The sequence below is a fragment of the Stylophora pistillata genome, chromosome 4 (assembly GCF_964205215.1).
Source record: "Stylophora pistillata chromosome 4, jaStyPist1.2, whole genome shotgun sequence".
Lineage (NCBI taxonomy): Eukaryota > Metazoa > Cnidaria > Anthozoa > Scleractinia > Pocilloporidae > Stylophora > Stylophora pistillata.
Genome location: NC_142522.1, coordinates 25,200,082 through 25,218,935, shown reverse-complemented (window position 1 = coordinate 25,218,935; position 18,854 = coordinate 25,200,082). Strand labels below are relative to the sequence as shown.

General features: G+C 38.6%; 1 protein-coding gene and 1 long non-coding RNA gene across 16 annotated transcripts in view; one reads left to right on the top strand and one right to left on the bottom strand.

Moving 5' to 3' along the window:
- Positions 1 to 15,125, bottom strand: part of LOC148733014 (uncharacterized) — an 18,346-nt gene extending 3,221 nt beyond the window's left edge. Inside the window, exons 1-7 of one of the 15 annotated variants that reach the window (XR_015999911.1) lie at positions 14,063 to 15,125; positions 13,152 to 13,227; positions 12,690 to 12,767; positions 11,685 to 11,811; positions 3,206 to 3,340; positions 1,664 to 1,706; positions 778 to 986 (exon numbers count right to left, since the gene is read on the bottom strand). This is a non-coding gene — a long non-coding RNA (uncharacterized LOC148733014). Of the gene's footprint in view, positions 1 to 757; positions 987 to 1,663; positions 1,707 to 3,205; positions 3,341 to 11,684; positions 11,812 to 12,689; positions 12,768 to 13,151; positions 13,503 to 13,565; positions 14,023 to 14,062 lie in introns of those variants that run through there. The other 14 variants (XR_015999914.1, XR_015999915.1, XR_015999919.1 and 11 more) reach the window with 14 other exon arrangements.
- Positions 15,100 to 18,854, top strand: LOC111332865 (allograft inflammatory factor 1). Its single transcript, XM_022938336.2, has 7 exons — positions 15,100 to 15,171; positions 15,243 to 15,304; positions 15,644 to 15,719; positions 15,899 to 15,940; positions 17,582 to 17,680; positions 17,792 to 17,855; positions 18,184 to 18,854. Exons 1-7 carry the CDS (start codon positions 15,150 to 15,152, stop codon positions 18,266 to 18,268), a joined length of 450 nt encoding a protein of 149 aa, XP_022794071.1. The 5' UTR covers positions 15,100 to 15,149; the 3' UTR covers positions 18,269 to 18,854.

Genomic DNA, 18,854 nt, shown 5'->3' with positions numbered 1-18,854 from the left:
AAATTCAGCGTCAAAGAAACAGAAATTATTCAATGACAACTGCCTGAACATTAACTACATAAACTACATGAACTGGCATTTAATAGAAACACAATCAGTATTGAGCGAAATATACAAAAATCCGCCGCTCGTATCTTACAAAAGAGGGTGATCGCTCAAAAACATGCTCGTGAGAGCCAAACTTTGAATAGGCTATTCTAAACACGCGCTGGGGAGTCGTGTAGGCCTGTCAACCCCCTTTTTACATTGTTCACATCAGAATTTTCTTGAAAAACTTTGGCAGCAAACCATTTTCCATGATCGATTGCCGGATCAAGGGTGTGATAATTCCCGCATCTCACACAGTCTGTACAAGTTCTTCTCGTTTACCGCTTAATTTTAAGCCCCTACATTTTAACCACCGTTTTAGCTGGTCTACAGTGTATTCTTCCGGTTGTCTTTCAAATTTGGAGCCAGGAACGCCGTCCTCTTCGGTCAGAACTGTAAGGGAATAAGCGAACTACTCGCCATTTCCCTTGTGGTTCTCAAAGAAGTGGAGTTTGTTTGTCTGAGTCACGCGGGGGGTCTAAAATTTCATGACGTCATTAGTATAAAGCGCTATTTTAATCCTGGTTTCACTATTTCTCTGTTCAAGAGCCATTTTGGGAAAAAATTTCCAATATTTTTCAGAACATTCAATCATTAAATTGTAGACAAGTGGAATTAAACTAAATTTTCTTTTAAAGCTTTCAGATCTGAAATCAAATTTTACACTAACCCTGGGTTATCTCAGCCCACCTTTGAACAATCCGGTCCTGATCAATAAGTCAGCCAGTCTACCACTCAATTGCTTAACCAATCAATAAATCTGTCAGTCAGCTGGTCATTCATCTAATCGTTCAATCAATGAGTCAATCAGTACATGCATCACGCTGATAGGTACGCGAGCAGCAGACCAGTCAATAACTTGGTTACCAGGCACACTTGATATGAAACTGTCTACCGTTCTGTCAATTAAGTATATTCCTTTAGTGAACAGTAAAGCATCTGCAGGTTTATATACTGAAGCCATTCCCTTAAATGGACAGATTCAGTCAGTCAGTGTACCAATAAAACATTTTTTTTGTCACCAAATCAGACATTTGTTAATTAAAACCAAAATTAATGGTCTGAGCTGAGACCAAGTAATTAGGAGGACAAGTTTTTTGTTCTCTCTCTCTTTCCCTTCCCAACCCTTTTGGTGGTTATGGCCATTCATCCTTTGAGATTGCTTTTGGCTAGAGGTTAAAAGGTTTTTCTACTGATACCCAAGTCTACTAAGTCATATACACTTGACTGAGGGCCAAGCACATGTACTTAAAAAATCCTTGTATTTCTCAAAAATGATAACTGGTACAATAAAATGGTAACAAAAAGACAGAGACATGCTAAAAATATCATTACAGCCTGAATTTGGAGGAAAATGGACTCACACCCTGCAGTGGCTTGTCCTACATTGGCAAAAATATTAATTTCCCTGCTCCTTTAAAAGATGGGAAATGCAGTGGATTCAGACAGAAATATTTAAAGGCAAACCTGCCACCTTGATGCATACACATGTACTCCTATATGCTGTGCTCTTTAAAAATGGTAGTAACAAACAAAATTGGTTTTAAAATAAAACTGGGGGTAGATTACACGGTACCTGAATCTTTGTGACATGCTATATTCATCTGGCAACCAGTGCACTAACAAAAAATTAATAAAGTAAGTCATGATTTAAATATTTTTTTCCTGCATGAAACCTGAACACTGTACATCTGTTTTTACTACTCCAGGTATTACTGAAATTCAAACATCTTGAACAGAGAATGATATTAAATACCAAAGGTTTAAAAAAAAACTCAAATCTCACTTCACCCAAGAAAAGCCCAGAGGGATCTTGACAAAACACAGCTAGTAAATTCACATTACAGAAAATTTTGGCAGTCAAATCATCCACTAGCTGGCAACAATCTATGGAATTGTTCTGAACATCACTAGCTGGCAACAATCTATGCAATTGTTCTCAACATCTCTCTCAATATATCAAAATGATCTGACAGTTCTTTGTCAATAGGAGGAAATATTTCCAATTTGAACAGGTCCATCCAAAAAAATGTCCTCAATGTTCATGATGCATAATTTCAGAAACACTTTTTTGTACCACTAAAAATTGTTTTCTATGTCATATCTAAGTTCCTGTTAAGTTTTCCTTAAGTCATAAAATGTATTGAATGTAACAAATATGGAATTTACTAAGAAACCATCATGCAAAGTTTCTGTTGATCATACAGAGTACTCAAACCATAAAAAAAATAAAGGCAATCCATAGAAAGTATCTGAAGGGGTCAAAACAAAACTTTTGTTTCCAAAGCCAAACAACAAACTTTTGCAACAACCAACTATTCATTACAAAACCAAGTCCTGACTGACTGATTATTGGAGAGCTATTCAGATTGCAAAGGTTTATTAAGCCAAAAATTAACATGTGATGCATGAATTCTACAGAAATGTAAGTTAAAGAGTTAAAGTATCCCCTTTTAAATCTGTGATGCTTGGAATATTTTTCAAAGTACACATGACAAGTTCATGTATGCACAGTAGAACACAAAAATTATCTCTGAAAGTAGAGTCAAAGACCACAACTGAAGGCAATGCATAGAAAGTATCTGCAGAGGTCAGTACATTCATTTTGTTTCCACAACCAAAATTAGAAAATTTTGTAACAACTGACTATCATGATTACAAAAACAAGTCATGACTGACTCATTATTGAGGGGCTTTTCAGATGTATGAGGATGACAAAGGACTTATTATGCTCAAAATTAATATGTGATATATGAATTTCACAGAAAGCCGAGTGAGGTAAAGGAGATTTCAAGTTTTCCCTTTTAAATCTGCTTAAGATATTGTATACAGAACACATATAATTTGTGCATAAAACAGGATCAGAATTCCCCTTTGCTACCCCCTTGTATACACAGCACAATACAGAAATGATCTCTGAAAGTGGAGTCAGACACCATAAGGGAAGGGGGGAGGAGGACTGGAGAGACAAAGAAGGCAAATCAAGATTAAGAAAGGTGGGACTTGCAATTATCAATCTGTGCCAAGGGAAAGAAAAAAATAAAATCGCAAGTCTCATGTAAGTATGACTGAATGGTATTTAAGGAAGACTACAGGTAGGACATGAAATTAGACCTACCGGTAAACTTAGCTTAAACAAGAGTTGAGTTTACCAGGTTCTTGCAACAGATGGATGGCAAATTGCAACAACAGCTGCTTTAAAGAACTGGCGTCACCATGATCCTCTTCATCTCAGTTCCCAGAGCACATTCCTCTGAAATAAAGTTAACATTAGGTCAAAACTAAATAGGGGTACCTACACTAAGAATAACTACACTTACTAGTCTAGTGAATATGTCAAAACTACATGTGGACAATTGAAGGTGATATTTGAACTAGAGAAACCTGCCTAAAAGATTAAACAGTTGTAGCTATAGTAATTTTTATGATAGCTTCAGTGCAGTTAAGATGGTAAATTTCTCAACCTCCATTTTAAGTTGGGGTAAGTAAATATCTTACATTTAACAAAATTAATAAAGAAGCCTTAATTGTATTGAAAAAAAGTGTAGGGGGAAAAAGAGACCTCACTTCTCCTTAGCTTCTCTCAAAGAGATAAATTTTCCCTCACTCAAATTTAAATTCCCTGACTTTATACTTTATTATTATTAATTCTCCCCAAGGGGCTTTTCAGAGTTAATTTACAACACTTTTGGGGGACTTTAGTGGGACTGCATCAAGCAGTTTACAATAATCAAAGGAAGGTCAAGATGCCCCCTCCCCCCAATTCCCAGTAAACAGGCCAGACCACATCAGAGTCATCTTGTGAGTGGGTTCTTTAACGTTCTCCTGCCTAACCAAATTAATTGATTCATAGATGCAGGAGACAGGACCTACGGTTTATTCGTCCTTATTATTATTATTATTATTATTAAATTTAAATTTATACCGCACAGTTTCTATAAAAATATTCAACTGCGCCTTATCTGAGAAGACTAGAATGTCTATCCATTTCTTGATATTATAGAAAGGTAGCACATTCTCCTCAGTTTTTTAAGACCTTGAATGGTGGTCCAGCCGGGGCTCGAACCCTTGACCTCCCACACAACAGTTCAGCGCTCTAACCAATTGAGCTAACTGGGAAACTTTTCCCTGACCTTGAAGAGATTTTCATTTCCTTGAATTTGTTGGTCAGTTTTGTTCCATAAGTTATATCTTAATGATAATACACCAGACTATTTAAGAGAGAAACTCCAGCACAGAAAGTACTCCAGATCACTTAGATCTGTTTCAAATTTGTTATTAAAAGAACCTAGGTCATATACAAAAACTTATGGGGATAGAGCATTTTCGAACCTGTCCCCAAGACTTTGGAACAGTTTACCATATGACCTATGTAACCTTAACACTGTTGGAAACTTTAAGAAAAGACTGAAAACCTATCTTTTTACTAAATATGTTGACGATCGCCCATTATTTTAAAGTTTTCCCACAGTTTTACGCATATTAGAATCATATTACAATAGAATTAAATCTATTACAGTAACTATATAGTCATTTAGCTTGATATATTGTATTATTGTATTTACTTTTAGCTTAATATATAATTGTATTTTATATAAACATTGTAAAGCGCCTTGAGCACAGGATATGTGCACTATATAAATAAAATTTATTATTATTATTATTATTATTATTATCATTCTGTTCAGATTGTTGGTTTTGTAATGTATGCAGCCGATACCGGCCAGCGGTTTATATTTGTATCGCATGCCCACAAAGTCAAAAAATAAACAACATGGCTTCAGTATGTTACATGGCGTCAGGAGTGGACCACAAAATCCACTAAATCCTCGCTTCAAACAAACCATCCAAAACCAAATTTCATTCTAGATGACGTCTCAGATACCGTTTGATAGCCCACATTGATTGGGACAGCCAAGATTTGTACCAATTAAGAGTTCAGCTGCTTTCGCAATAGTGTTGGCTTTGTATTTGATGGGCCGCTCAGCAAACTCAAAGCAGAAGAAAAAAGCCGGATGGCTCGGAACATGGATAGGTCCACAAAGCCAGGAAATCTACAAGATCCTCCAGTGGGGAGGGGGAGAACAAAATGACCCAAGGAAAGTTCTTGACAAACTCGAAGCCTACGTACAACCGCGAAAAAACAAGCGCATCGCAAGGCACAAGCTGAAACTACGCAAACAAAACACAGGCAAATCATTCCACCATTTCACGAAAGATCTTCGTCTCATTCTCATGGACTGTGAATATACCACCCCTGATGACATTCAAAGTAAACAACCCCCCGAGGCGCTAATACCAACAGAAACTCCCAGATTACCCTTCATGATGGTGGGGACAGATCTCTTCAATTTTGAGTCCAAAACCTACTTGCTAACAGTTGACTACTATTCGAAGTTTATTGAATTCGACAGGCTACAAGACAGGGGAAGTAAAGCAGCCATAGAAGTACTGAAAGGACAGTTCAGCCAACATGGCATACCCGAAGTGATCCAAAGTGATGGGGGTCCGCAGTTCACTTCAAAGGATTTTGCAAGATTCTGCAAAGAATACAGCATTAAAAATTAAAAATAATTCATGACAATATGGCGGACGGTCACGTTTTTAGAGCTCTTAGATACTGGATCATTCTGCTTTATTTCTACGTTTGTTTCTCTGGTGCACTCCTTCCCAAGACTAATCCTGACCTCGATATATCTGGTGATACTCTTCTCTTCATTTCTCACGGTCTGACGACAGTGAAAATTCAACATTTTAACCATCGGTCACCGAGCTCGCAACATGCAAAGAATCTCCAGCTGCCGAATTCAAGACTTCTACTCCTTGGATGCCGTTTTACGATTAATTCCTCTCTTTCCTTACTACTTATTCGTCTCGCAAATGATGATGAACTTCAACCTGGTCCTGTTGGCTCCTCTAGTTCACATGACATCCTGTCTGATCTTCGGGATTTGTCAACGAAAAATGGGCTTAAAATTATTCATCAAAATATCAGAGGCCTCGTGGCGAATAAGGATAGTCTATGCCAAATGATCGATGATTCCAAGCATATAGACATCATATCCCTCAGTGAGACTCATCTATCGGACAGTGAAGAGGCTCAAGTTCAACTGGATGGCTATACGTTCATTAATAGACCAAGGAAAACAGGCAAAGGTGGAGGTGTGGGAGTTTATATCTCCTCTTCTGTCCCCTTTCATAGAAGACTAGACCTGGAACGCGATGGGATCGAATGTATCTGGATAGAAATTCTATTTCCAAAATCTAAGGGTATCCTTATTGGTTTTATTTATCGCCCCCTGAGTTCTTCAAAGCATCTTTGTGCAGATTTTGAAAATAAACTGGAGTCGATGCTTTCTGCTGTATCATCTGAAAACAAAGAATGCATTTTGACAGGCGATATCAACTGCAATTATTTGGTAAGCTCAGACAACAAAGAACTGAAGGCAATGCTATTGTCTTTTGGCCTTAAACAGCTAATCAAGGATCCCACGAGGGTAACGCAAGATTCAAAAACACTGCTAGATGTGATTTACACAAATCGCCCTCAGAATGTTTATAGTGTTAAAACCATTCCCGCCGGCTTAAGTGACCATGATATGATTGGTTGTGTCCGGAAGCTGCATAACCATAAATTCCAGCCAAGAACCATCACCTGTCGAAACTATGCTAATTATGATCCTATATCCTTTTGCAATGATTTACGGTCCAATAGTCTCACACCTGACTTTAAATCCTCCTGTGTTAATGAAGCATGGTCTTTTTTGAAAGCCATTCTGAAAAAATGTATTGATAAGCATGCGCCAGCTATAAAGAAGAGGATCAAAGGGAAACTCTGCCCATGGCTTACACAGAAGGTAAAGCAAAAAATGAATACCAAAGATCAGCTTTTGAGAAAAGCGAGAAAGACAAATCGTGAAATTGACTGGTCTTCATACAAGCGCCAACGAAACAAAGTTAACGGTATGGTAAAAAATTGCAAAAGCAGGTATCACCGCGAACTCTTAGAGGAGACTGTGGGTTCACCTAACAAATTTTGGTCAGCTATTAAAAAACTATACCCTACAAAGTCTACAAAGGAACCAGGAGCAGCTTTTCTCGTTAATGGAGCAGTAGAAACCGACAAAGAGGTTATTGCAAATTCGTTCTGCAAATTCTTCACTGATGTTGCGGGATCTCTAAAAAGAAAGATCTTCCCTCTTTGTAATTAATTTTTGTCTGGAAAAGGCCCCTTACAATAGACACTCAGCAGCCGCTAGAGAACTTTGAGTTTAGATCAGTCTCGGATAAGGTTGTCTTTAATGCATTAAAGAGCCTTAAGAGAAATAAGTCCTCTGGCCTTGACAACTTTCCTTCTGGAATGTTAAAGGACTCTGCTGATATAATAGCCAAGCCTCTCACGCATATAATTAACCTGTCTCTCGCAACAGGGTCTATACCTACTGACTGGAAAGCGGCTAAAATTGTACCACTTTTTAAATCTGGTTCAATGGCCAAAATCGACAATTATAGGCCTATTTCAATACTTCCTTCAATGTCAAAGATCCTGGAGAAAGTGGTATTTAAGCAGCTGATGGCTCATTTTGAACAGAATGGTCTACTTTCTCATTTTCAGTACGGCTTCCGTCGCATGCGCTCTACTGAACTGGCCATTACTCATCTAACCGATGTTATCAGAAGAGAAGGTGAGAATGGTAACCTGACAGGCTGTGTTTTCATTGATCTATCAAAGGCGTTTGACACCATCAGTCACTCTGGCCTCCTGAGCAAGCTTTCAACTTACGGAGTTCGTGGAACAGAACTCGCATGGTTCACTGATTACCTTTTCTGCAGATCACAAGTTGTCCAATATAAAGGCGTGCTATCAGAACCTCAACCCATTCTCACAGGTGTTCCTCAGGGAAGTATCCTGGGTCCTATCTTATTCATTATCTTTTTCAACGATGTACATAAACCGCTTCAACACTCGAAGATTATCACTTATGCCGACGATTCAGTCATCTATACCTCTTCTAAAGATATTGATACTATACAGAGAAACCTTAGCGAGGATATGAATAACCTGTGCGAGTGGTTTAAAGACAACGAACTGATCATTAACCTAAAAAAGGACAAGACGGAGTCTATGTTATTTGGAACAGCTAAAAGAATCAACCTTCAAGACAAGGAACTTAAACTTTCTGTTAATGGGACACTCATCAATAACACCTCTACCTATAAGTACTTAGGTGTTCACCTTGACTCATCACTAAATCTTGCATCACATTTTGACCGAATCTATAAAAAAGCTGCAACCAGAATTAATCTCTTGCGATCAATTCGTCCTTTGATCGACCAAAAGTGTGCAGAATCGATCTATAACACTATGATCGCACCTATTTTTACCTATTGCGGAACACTTGGTCTTAGCTTTCCGGATTACCGAAAGGAAATGATAAAGAACATCGAACGACGAGGCTTTAAAGTTATTGGCAATAATTCTTTTAATCCCCCATCCGTGAACAATTTGATCAAGCGTAAAAGCTGTTGTTTGTTTTCGACTGTCTCCTGAATAATGTTTGCACACCCTTTAAGAACTACTTCGAAAGACTGGTTCATTCTAAGGCCACTAGGAATAACGGTATATCAGTGAAATTACCCAAAGTACGTTTAGAATTTGGTAAAAAGAGCTTCTATTACCAAGGAGCAAAGACTTTCAACAACCTGCCTGCTGAACTAAGGTCGTTAGATTCGAGACTGAAATTTAAGAACAAATTGCGAGATTATTTTAGTTAAAAATTCGATCTAAACGTGGTTATAGGTATCCTTTTTCAGAGCATTTTATTTTATTGTATGCTTTTCTAGACCTTAAGATCAATGATTATATCTTGTTAAGTTTTATTTTATTTATTTATTTATTATTTTGACAGGACCCCAAGGACAACAGTGTTACACACTGATGGGTTTTCAATCCTGTATAAAAATTCGTTATTATTATTATTATTATTATTATTATTGCCCACAAGACTTCGAGCCCCCACCTTCCCAGTGCCAATGGTGAGGCCGAAAGAGCGGTGCAGATAGTAAAGCGTCTCTGGAGGAAAGCTGCTGATAAGCAACTCGCCCTCCTGAATTACAGGACAACTCCACTGGTAGGAGTCAACCTGTCACCAACACAACTACTGATGGGCAGATGCCTGAGAAACAAACTCCTCTCTCTTTTTGACCTACTCACACCCACAGCATACAACCGTCAAGACGTCATGCAACGTTTAAACCAGCAGAAAGCAAACCAGAAATTCTACCATGACAGCAAATCTGCAAGTGATCTTCCGCCCTTGCACCCAGGTAGCGAAGTGAGAATGGCACCCAGTCCAGGATCCAAAATGTGGAACCCTGCCATCATTGTCAAACGACACGTCAGCCCACGCTCTTACATTGTGGAGTCAGGTGGGCAAGAGTACCACTGCAACTGGAGACATTTGCATCGATCAACTGAAGCTGCCAATACTACTGAGCATTGCTCAGATTCCATCGCAGATGACAGTACACCCCATACCAATAACGCTCTGTCTTCCTCAACGTCCATGGAACCCTGCGACTGTCCATGGAATCATCAACAGGAACCTGCCACAACCTCCAGTGCTGAAATCTCCCAGCCAGATGAGCCATACACAACCAGAAGTGGTCGCACGGTTCGCTGCCCTCAAAGACTTGACTTATAGAGTCACAAATCGACACTTGTACAAATGTGGGTACAGTGATCAGTCATCCCTGCTGTTGAGTTGGATTCCCTATTGTTCTTATTGACTTAAGGACATTGGACATTTTATACGTATGATGCACGATCCTCGCAGTAGATAGCGCTATTTAAGCAATAGCGAAATTCAGACCTGAAAAAAATCAGGCCTGTACGGGACTCAAACCACTGACCTCTACGATACTAGTGCAGCGCTCTAACCAATTGAGCTAACAAGCCAACTGAGAGCAGGCCGTTGAGTTGATTCGTAATGAACCCGTGAAAGTGATAAATGAGATAGAATAAATATATGAAAATCATATATTTTGAACTGCGGTATTTGATACGTATGATGCACGATCCTCGCAGTAGATAGCGCTATTTAAGCAATAGCGAAATTCAGACCTGAAAAAAATCAGGCCTGTACAGGACTCGAACCACTGACCTCTGCGATACTAGTGCAGCGCTCTAACCAATTGAGCTAACAAGCCAACTGAGAGCAGGCCGTTAAGTTGATTCGTAATGAACCCGTGAAAGTGATAAATGAGATTGAATAAATATATGAAAATCATATATTTTGAACTGCGGTATTTGATACGTATGATGCACGATCCTCGCAGTAGATAGCGCTATTTAAGCAATAGCGAAATTCAGACCTGAAAAAAAAAAAAAAAATCAGGCCTGTACGGGACTCGAACCACTGACCTCTGCGATACTAGTGCAGCACTCTAACCAATTGAGCTAACAAGCCAACTGAGAGCAGGCCGTTGAGTTGATTCGTAATGAACCCGTGAAAGTGATAAATGAGATTGGCTTGTTAGCTCAATTGGTTAGAGTGCTGCACTAGTATCGCAGAGGTCAGTGGTTCGAGTCCCGTACAGGCCTGATTTTTTTCAGGTCTGAATTTCGCTATTGCTTAAATAGCGCTATCTACTGCGAGGATCGTGCATCATACGTATCAAATACCACAGTTCAAAATATATGATTTTCATATATTTATTCTATCTCATTTATCACTTTCACGGGTTCATTACGAATCAACTCAACGGCCTGCTCTCAGTTGGCTTGTTAGCTCAATTGGTTAGAGCGCTGCACTAGTATCGCAGAGGTCAGTGGTTTGAGTCCCGTACAGGCCTGATTTTTTTCAGGTCTGAATTTCGCTATTGCTTAAATAGCGCTATCTACTGCGAGGATTGTGCATCATACGTATCAAATACCGCAGTTCAAAATATATGATTTTCATATATTTATTGTATCTCATTGGACATTTTGTTGAGTTCTGCATTATTAATTTTAGGACATTACATTATTGACTCTAGAATGTTTAGAGTTGCCTTAGCCAGGGTTTGTTTCTTCCTTTCACATATCAGAAGAGAGATGTAATGTATGCAGCCGATACGAGCAAGTGGTTTATATTTGTATCGCATGCCCACAAGGTCAGAAAATAAACAACATGGCTTCAGTATGTTACAGGTTTCACTACAGGTTAATGTTAGTAATAAGGCCTTCATATATTAGGGTGCTAGTAATTGTTGCATTATGTCAAGGACTGATGCCCAAAAGAGGAAAATGGATACACATGATGAATAAATACATTTTTCTACTCCAGGTCTCTGTTCATCATGAACCAAACAAGTCAACTAGTTTTTCAAAGACCGGTATTGAAAGTAATTCATGCTGTGGGTTGAATACCGCTTGCAGTTCCAGTCTACAGTGAGGTTTATTTGTCAAAAATGTTCAGCAGAGAAATTTTTGTCATTAGCATTTCTTGCCAATTGTTTGAGTTCCATCAGTTTTCATTTTTGTTGAGGTTTTTATCTGTATCTCTAATTAGGGAGGCCTGTTGGCAGGAAATTAAATTTGTGATTCTGTTACCCACCCTAAGGGATCTTTTGTTTGCCTAGTAGTAAATATGGTCCTCCTGGTGATTGGTCCAGGGCAGATATCATTGGGTTGTAGGATCCGTAAGATGGTTTTGGATGTGCCCTTTAAGTACAGAATAGTCTCTGTGGAATTATGAGTAATGAATCAATTGACTAGGTTGCTTCCTAACATTCAACTTTCGGTAAAAGTGAACAACAGCTCAATGTTTGGCTGTCAGTAACCTGCTGGCCAACCATCGGCCAACATGATACTAACACATTATTGACAGCCAGACCGTACATACCAATTTTTGTATTTACCAACTTCCTAACTTGTATTTTTACACTAAAATAGGCTTGTTTGCTCGATAGCAAAAAAGAAGTTTTTCAATCACCCTATAATGCATTGCAAAACCATAGTTAACAGTACTTCATGTATATCTGATTAATCTTTCTCTTCTTGTGACAGGTCGTGATCATCGCCCTTTTTGGCGTATTGTGACAATACCTTTCTTGGTGTTTTATTAGAATTAATTTTATTTTATTTATAAAAGACATCAACATGTTGGTCACTGACTTTGACTTTATTTGGTGGCTCTTAGAGGAGCTGTTTGTTTAGAGTTGAACTAAGTCACAATTGCGGAGATAAAGATCGTCAATAAAAAAAACTGCTCCTTTAGGAACCACCAACTTTACAAAAGTGAATGAACTAACAGAGTAAACTTCTAAACAAATAAAACTTTATTAATGGGGTTTCATAGATGAAACTTTTAAATAAATAAAAAATATATATATTAATGGAGTTTTGAAGGGAAGTACATCAAAACTTTATTTAGGGGATTGGGAACTAGGAAAAATTTTCAATATGACTGACTTATGAAATTCAACCAATAATTATGGGCATGTTTCACTAGCCAACGCAAGCAAGGTAGGCAATAGCCGTACTAACTCCTTGAAATTAATTTTTCCCATTTCGACATAGTTGTTGAAGCGATAAAGCGATCATTCAGCACAAGACTTACCGACACATTGCCGACAGGCCACAGACAGGTTACCAACAGACAGCTGGCTGTTGGCCATCTGTTGGCCAACACTTAAGTCTGCAACATAATGAAAACCGTCGGCCGACAGACAGCCAACAGTTGGCCGATGGTCGACCAACAGTTGGCTGACGGTCGGCCAATAGTCGGCCAACAGTTGGTCGACTGTCGGCCGCCAGTATCTTTTTGGAACTGTTTTTCACTTTTACCCAACTTTCAGCAACTGCCTAGGAAACAGCTTAAAGAAACCAGCTCACTTTCTTAGTCCACCTCAACATGCATGCATAAATCACCGCCACAGTATATCAATTTCCCCTCCTTTACGTTAAATGAAAACTGTACTAGGTTATAAACCTAACTGAATTCTTCAACAGCCGCTAAAATAACAGAAGTAATAGTTACAGAAATCAAATGGCGAGCTTATTTCGGACAAGATTTCCTTACCTGAGAGAGATAACGAGGTTTCCATTTCAGCATCCTTACCGCTACCATAGCCATTTTCCACCACATTTACTTCTTGCTAAGAAAAATCATTCATTTTTGCAGGCAAGGGATAACTTTGAATGTGTTTTTCTTTCAAAAGTTTGGTGATGCTAGTCGCATGGCGTTCGAACTGGAAAATCCGCCGCCATAATTGGTATTTGTTCCCATAATGCTAAGTTTTTCTGTCACGAAGCACATTTAACGGTTGTGTCACGATTCATGTTACGATCCAAGTTACGATCCATGTCACGTAACCCACAGGCGTCATGCCACTTATGATCTAAGTTTTTAACCGTCGTGTTGTTATGTCTCTGAGAATACTCTAAATAGGGCTTATGAAAAAACTAAGGATTCAAATGGCTACCTATTGCTCACCTTTTGTCAACTGTATTCCTCTGTGCTCTTGGGTGTGTTAGGCCGTGAATTATTTTGATTAGAGCACTCGTGGCATGAATCTAATCAAGCCCTCTCTTAACGCCCTACCTACCCTACCCCCTTAATTTCTAAAAGAACAAGCGCCTTTTCGAACCTGCTAACCTCGCCTAGTTGAACCGCTTCAAATTTTGCGTTTGAAAGTCCCCAAAGCTTGATGAAAACCCCTTTTCTAAATAAAGATGCAAAACGAGTAAGGAGGAGAACTCGAGGGTTCATCCATGCATCCCAACTTGTACAACGGTGGGGGGGGGGGGGGGAGGGAGGGGGGAGGGAGTAGGTATCAACTATTCTGTATATCCTCGGTCTCGCGTTAACTGCTATCGTGGCCAACTTTTAGAGGCTGATGGCGGCAGGGTGAGCTTTTTCCTTCCCCTCTATCGCGTTTTTTTCCTAAGAGCTCGCTGTCTCAGCGTGGCAGTTACCTTTAGTTAGCTTACCTAAATCTGGGCCTCATTTCTGTTTAATTTCACATCCACAGTTGACCAAGTGTTTCAGTTCCCCGGCAACACAGGACCTCTGCTATTTTCTAAATAAATTTTACGAGGCTCATCCCGTCTGAAACCAGTTAGTTGAATGAAGGGAAAGTGAGTGAATAAAAATAGATAAATAAAGGTATAAAGTCGTTCTATTGTGGTCTTCCATAACCCAAGTTAAAAATGTTTCATGCAGTCCAAAAATTCTTATAGTTAAGATGTTTCCGATTTGCATTTGTTCGTCATTTGTTCGTGATGGCATACGCTTGAAAATTAGTGTGCACATAATCGGGAAGAAGCCGTTTTCTGTCCAGAAGCATAGATAACCTGTTGCCTAGAAATATTTTAAACAATAACTATAATTTTACCATAAAAGGCAACGTATCAGCCCCTGCTGCACAGACACAAACACTTACTCCCACACGAATCTTCAGAAATGAAACAAAACAAACAAGGAAGTATCAAACCAGCTGAAACCAAAGCTCAAGAAATCATCATTTCCGTTTGTAGTGATCTCATTGCTTTCTATCCACCAGGCATATATCGAGAGATATGTGTTAATTCTTCAAGGCATTAATCTCTCGGCGTACTTTGGAAATCTGTTTGTTAAAGAAAACGAGAAACATTTTGAACTGTTAAAAAAACACATGCAATCAAATTTCGGTGTTTTCCCATTCAACAGCTTCCACTTCCGGCCGTTCACGAGTACAAAAGACGATCCAAAAAAATTTCTCTCGTCCGCGGGCATTTTTACTCTACCAAATTTAACCTTGCTTATATTCATACACTGCATTTCAATATCAAAGCTTGAAGTCATCGAAAGCTATAAAAGCCAGATGTGGAATCGAATACCCTGATTTACGTGGGGTCGAAAGGACTTCCGGTTTAGCCAGAGGGACGAGGCGCTTCGCCCTTTTTGCATAATTTTCAGCACAAGCCAATCAAACGAAAGCAATTTAGTGGGCCGTGTCTGATATATGACCTTTCAAATACAGACTATGAAAGCCTCTCCGCGTCAGTCAAGGAACGGGAAGAGCTGATTCCATGCAAGATGACTACTATCGATTATCAAGGTGAGCCTAAGTTTTGGATCGGTGACTATCCCAAATATATCAGTGCTGATCATGCCCATGTGTTCTTATAGGTGGCAAGCGCTATGGACAACTTCGAAACGATCAAGAAAGAAATTTAGATGAAATCAACAAGGTGGGTTGAAAAGCTGAATAATACGTTGGTAAACTTACAAGACAATTCAATGATCATTTGCTTCCGGTTTCTCTGGCTTACAACCATTCTGATCTATGTTTGCGATCTGTACATGAAATGAATAACTAACTAGAATCGTATTCTCTTCGAGTTAATCAAAGCTACGAAATTGTTGCTTCCGAAATTGAAACCTTGCGCATACTTTTAGCCCGCTGGGGTTAAAGTTGCATTTCAATCAGTTCTTTTATTCATCTACGCAGTCGAACGCACAAGGCCTTGATCGATCGCTTGGCGTGAATTGCTAAATAAATCTAAATGGATACTGTATCTTTATCCTAGTCCTTCGTAGACAGTGGGGATTACGATGACGAAGATGACTACCCTGATCTTAATGATCGACTGGAAGGCTACAAAAGTAAGTTACGTCGGAGAATGATTTTGTTTGTTTGGCTTTTGAACAATGGCCAGCAAGTCATTTCACGTGCGAATCACGAGCAATTCAAATCCCAAAGTGATATTATCACGATCGCTTTATTTTATTTTACTTGAGATTTCAAGAGACCTTCTAACTCTTATTTTTTTCTCGGTTAACAGAGCAGTTCATGGAATTTGACGAAGATAATTCAGGGGATATCGGTGAGTTTTCATGCGTGATATCTATATCTATATGCAATTAAACGGTTGCTGAAATATTGATCTTATTACGCATAGTAGATATGAGTATTCAAGTGTAAGCAAATAAAGATTGTTACCATATTTGGAATTCTCAGTATTTTACAATGGAGCAGTATTTTTAATTAATTTATTTCATGCGAATAGTTGGTCAAACCCATTGTGAATGATTGACATTCTTGAAAAATGAAAACTAATACGTCTTTTATTTTTTCGTGGACGTGTCTGATGAAAAAGGGACTATTAATTTAAAAAAATTGTCACAATAGCAGAGACTAAAGATCATCCGACCGATTGTCATCAGTTGTCACAACAAAACCGCCCGAAAGCTTTTAGTCTCAAGACCGTTTTAAATTAAAGTACCATTTTGACCACATCGATGGTGACATGCGTGATTAAGTCATTTCTTACTTTCAAGAAGGAAACTGAAATACCCTTCACGAAGGAATCTCCCATTTAGTACGATCTGAGGGGCTGAAGAGATTCAAGTGACCATTGTTTGAGATGCTGTCACGCAAAATAAAAAAACAATGCGTGACACAATACATGCGTCTCGTCTACCGCGAAAAGTTTGATCGAGAGCGAGAATGGGGAGAGAGTCAACGGTATACCCGGTTACGATTACACTTCCCCCCTTTTCGAGGAGCGACCAAAAGACAAAACAAAACTTGTTTTGCAGTTGGACTCTTTATTCTCTCTGTTTCAGTAGTGTTCGTGTATGTTTATACCCATCGCTTGAACAACTGACTCGGTACTTAGAAAGGGCGAACCTCTTATTAAATAGCCTGAGTATGTTGTCCTCGATGTTTTTCTTCTTCGCTTGTCACGCATGTGATAAGACTTAATTTCGAAGGAAAATCGTTCCAAAGGTAAATTAAAGTAATTTGCCGCTGCGATTTCGCTTCGCAGACGATGCAAATTTTGGTGATTTCACGTTGTTGTTTTGCAAAGGACGGCTAAGAAATGTACAAACTTTTAAAACGCCCGTGATGGGCTATTGTTCTGCCAATTAGATCTATCGTTTTTCCATGTTCTCGTTGCCGTAGCCGTCGTGGTTTGCTTAAAGTCCCTAATTGAATCACTGAATTGCAGCAAGCAAAATCATTTCAATCTTTTCGAAATGGTTGACGCGATTTCTTCGTCTGAATCGACAAAACGCACACGGCATCTATGTAAAGCAGAATTTCTTTATTTTTTCTATTTCACTTTTAAATTTTAGATCATGTTTATATAGATTAAAGTAGATTGTAATTGTAATAATAGATTGTAATGATATTATTATTTACCTGATAGATTTACCGTGTCTAAATAAAAATAAAGCTCAAGTTCAAGTTCATTAATGTAACGAAAATAAAGGAATCGAAATGATCACAAACTAAATAAGAAGCTCTTCACTGTTAAACAAGTTCCCCTTGTCAGCACCTTACGAAATATGAAGAGGACAGTCTGGAAAGTATTCATACTGATGTGAGGGTGTAAAGAGCTATCTCAACACTTCTGAGTAAAAGCCTCTTCACTGTACTTAGTGAAGTAACGTTCAAATTCTCAGTGTTTTTAAGATATCCAGGTTAAATCTCTATTTTATCATTACTTGTTTTTGGTCAGACATCATGGAACTCAAACGCATGATGGAAAAACTCGGACAAGCGAAGACCCACCTGGAACTGAAGAAAATGATCGCCGAAGTCGATACAACGAACTCAGGTTGGTATTTAAAAAAAAATTAGGTGTTAAGATTCCTTAAAGATCGGTTACCGTCCCTACACTTCTTAAGCTTGCTTTCCGTGAAAATTAATGTTTTCATTCCACTTGCAGGAACAATTTCGTATTCTGAATTTCTGACAATGATGCTCGGAAAGAAATCAAGTGTTCTTAAATTGTAAGTATTCCGTACATTCGCTTTGACAAAAAAAAAAAAAAAAAACCAAAAAACAAATATTATTTAACTCTTAAGAGAATAATCATCTTGTATTCGAGAGGGATGGGGGATACCCTTTCTTCCTAGTCTCATAACTCACGGACAAGCAGTTGTGCCTACCCTTCATTAAAACGGTAGGATCTTTGAGGTTACCCTCGTCCCACTCCCCCTCAAAGACTGCATATGAAATACTAATGAAATGATGGGGATGCTTACTTTTACCATTTGAGAATGCTGAAATAAATAAATGACGTTCATTGTTATTGTCCTTTCTCTTTACCCATTACAGGATCTTGATGTTTGAAGAAAAGAAGAAAGAGAAGGCAAAACCGACTGGTGTGGCCCCGAAGAGAGACCTGTCAAGCTTACCTTAGGCGTGTAGTGATCAGCCTTACGTTCGGGCGTCACGCAGACAAACCGGTGATAGGGCTGCGGGACTGTCAGATAAAATAGAGCAGTTTGCGTTTCTTTAATTATAGTTTCTCTAAAATTATATTTTTACAACATAAAGGAACCTTCATAATTTTAAGACTCACTTTACAGTGAATTCAGCTCCCTTTTCATCAACCCCAAAGGGCATAAAAATCAAGGGACGTGTCGGAAAAACGTTCGTATATGTAAGTATCGAGAAAGCGTTTAAAAGGAAGTCAAAATTTTATAGCCCGTTTTGAATGCGAATAACGAGTGCCAGTTAAGGAATGAAAATTGAAACTCATTGTGTCAGCATTCATAAACAAATCGTAGAAACATCATAATTATAAATCAGTCTCTTTCTGAGAAAGGGGTGATAATTTGTATTGTTAGCGTGAAGAAAAAACCTCACAAAATCAACGTTATTCCAGCGCGATTTGCAATAACCAGTATATTTTTTACTCCGTCGACGTATGTTAGGTGCACATCTCTCCACAGAAATCGTTTTTAAAAAAATAAATAAAAAGGAAAACAATTCTTCCACAAAAA

What these genes read in the sequence shown, in the direction of transcription:
- LOC111332865 (XM_022938336.2), top strand. Translation starts at nt 15,150, where the DNA reads ATGACTACTATCGATTATCAAG. An exon ending in GACTACTATCGATTATCAAG is followed by an intron (nt 15,172 to 15,242) that starts GTGAGCCTAAGT and finishes GTGTTCTTATAG; the next exon opens with GTGGCAAGCGCTATGGACAA. An exon ending in ATTTAGATGAAATCAACAAG is followed by an intron (nt 15,305 to 15,643) that starts GTGGGTTGAAAA and finishes TCTTTATCCTAG; the next exon opens with TCCTTCGTAGACAGTGGGGA.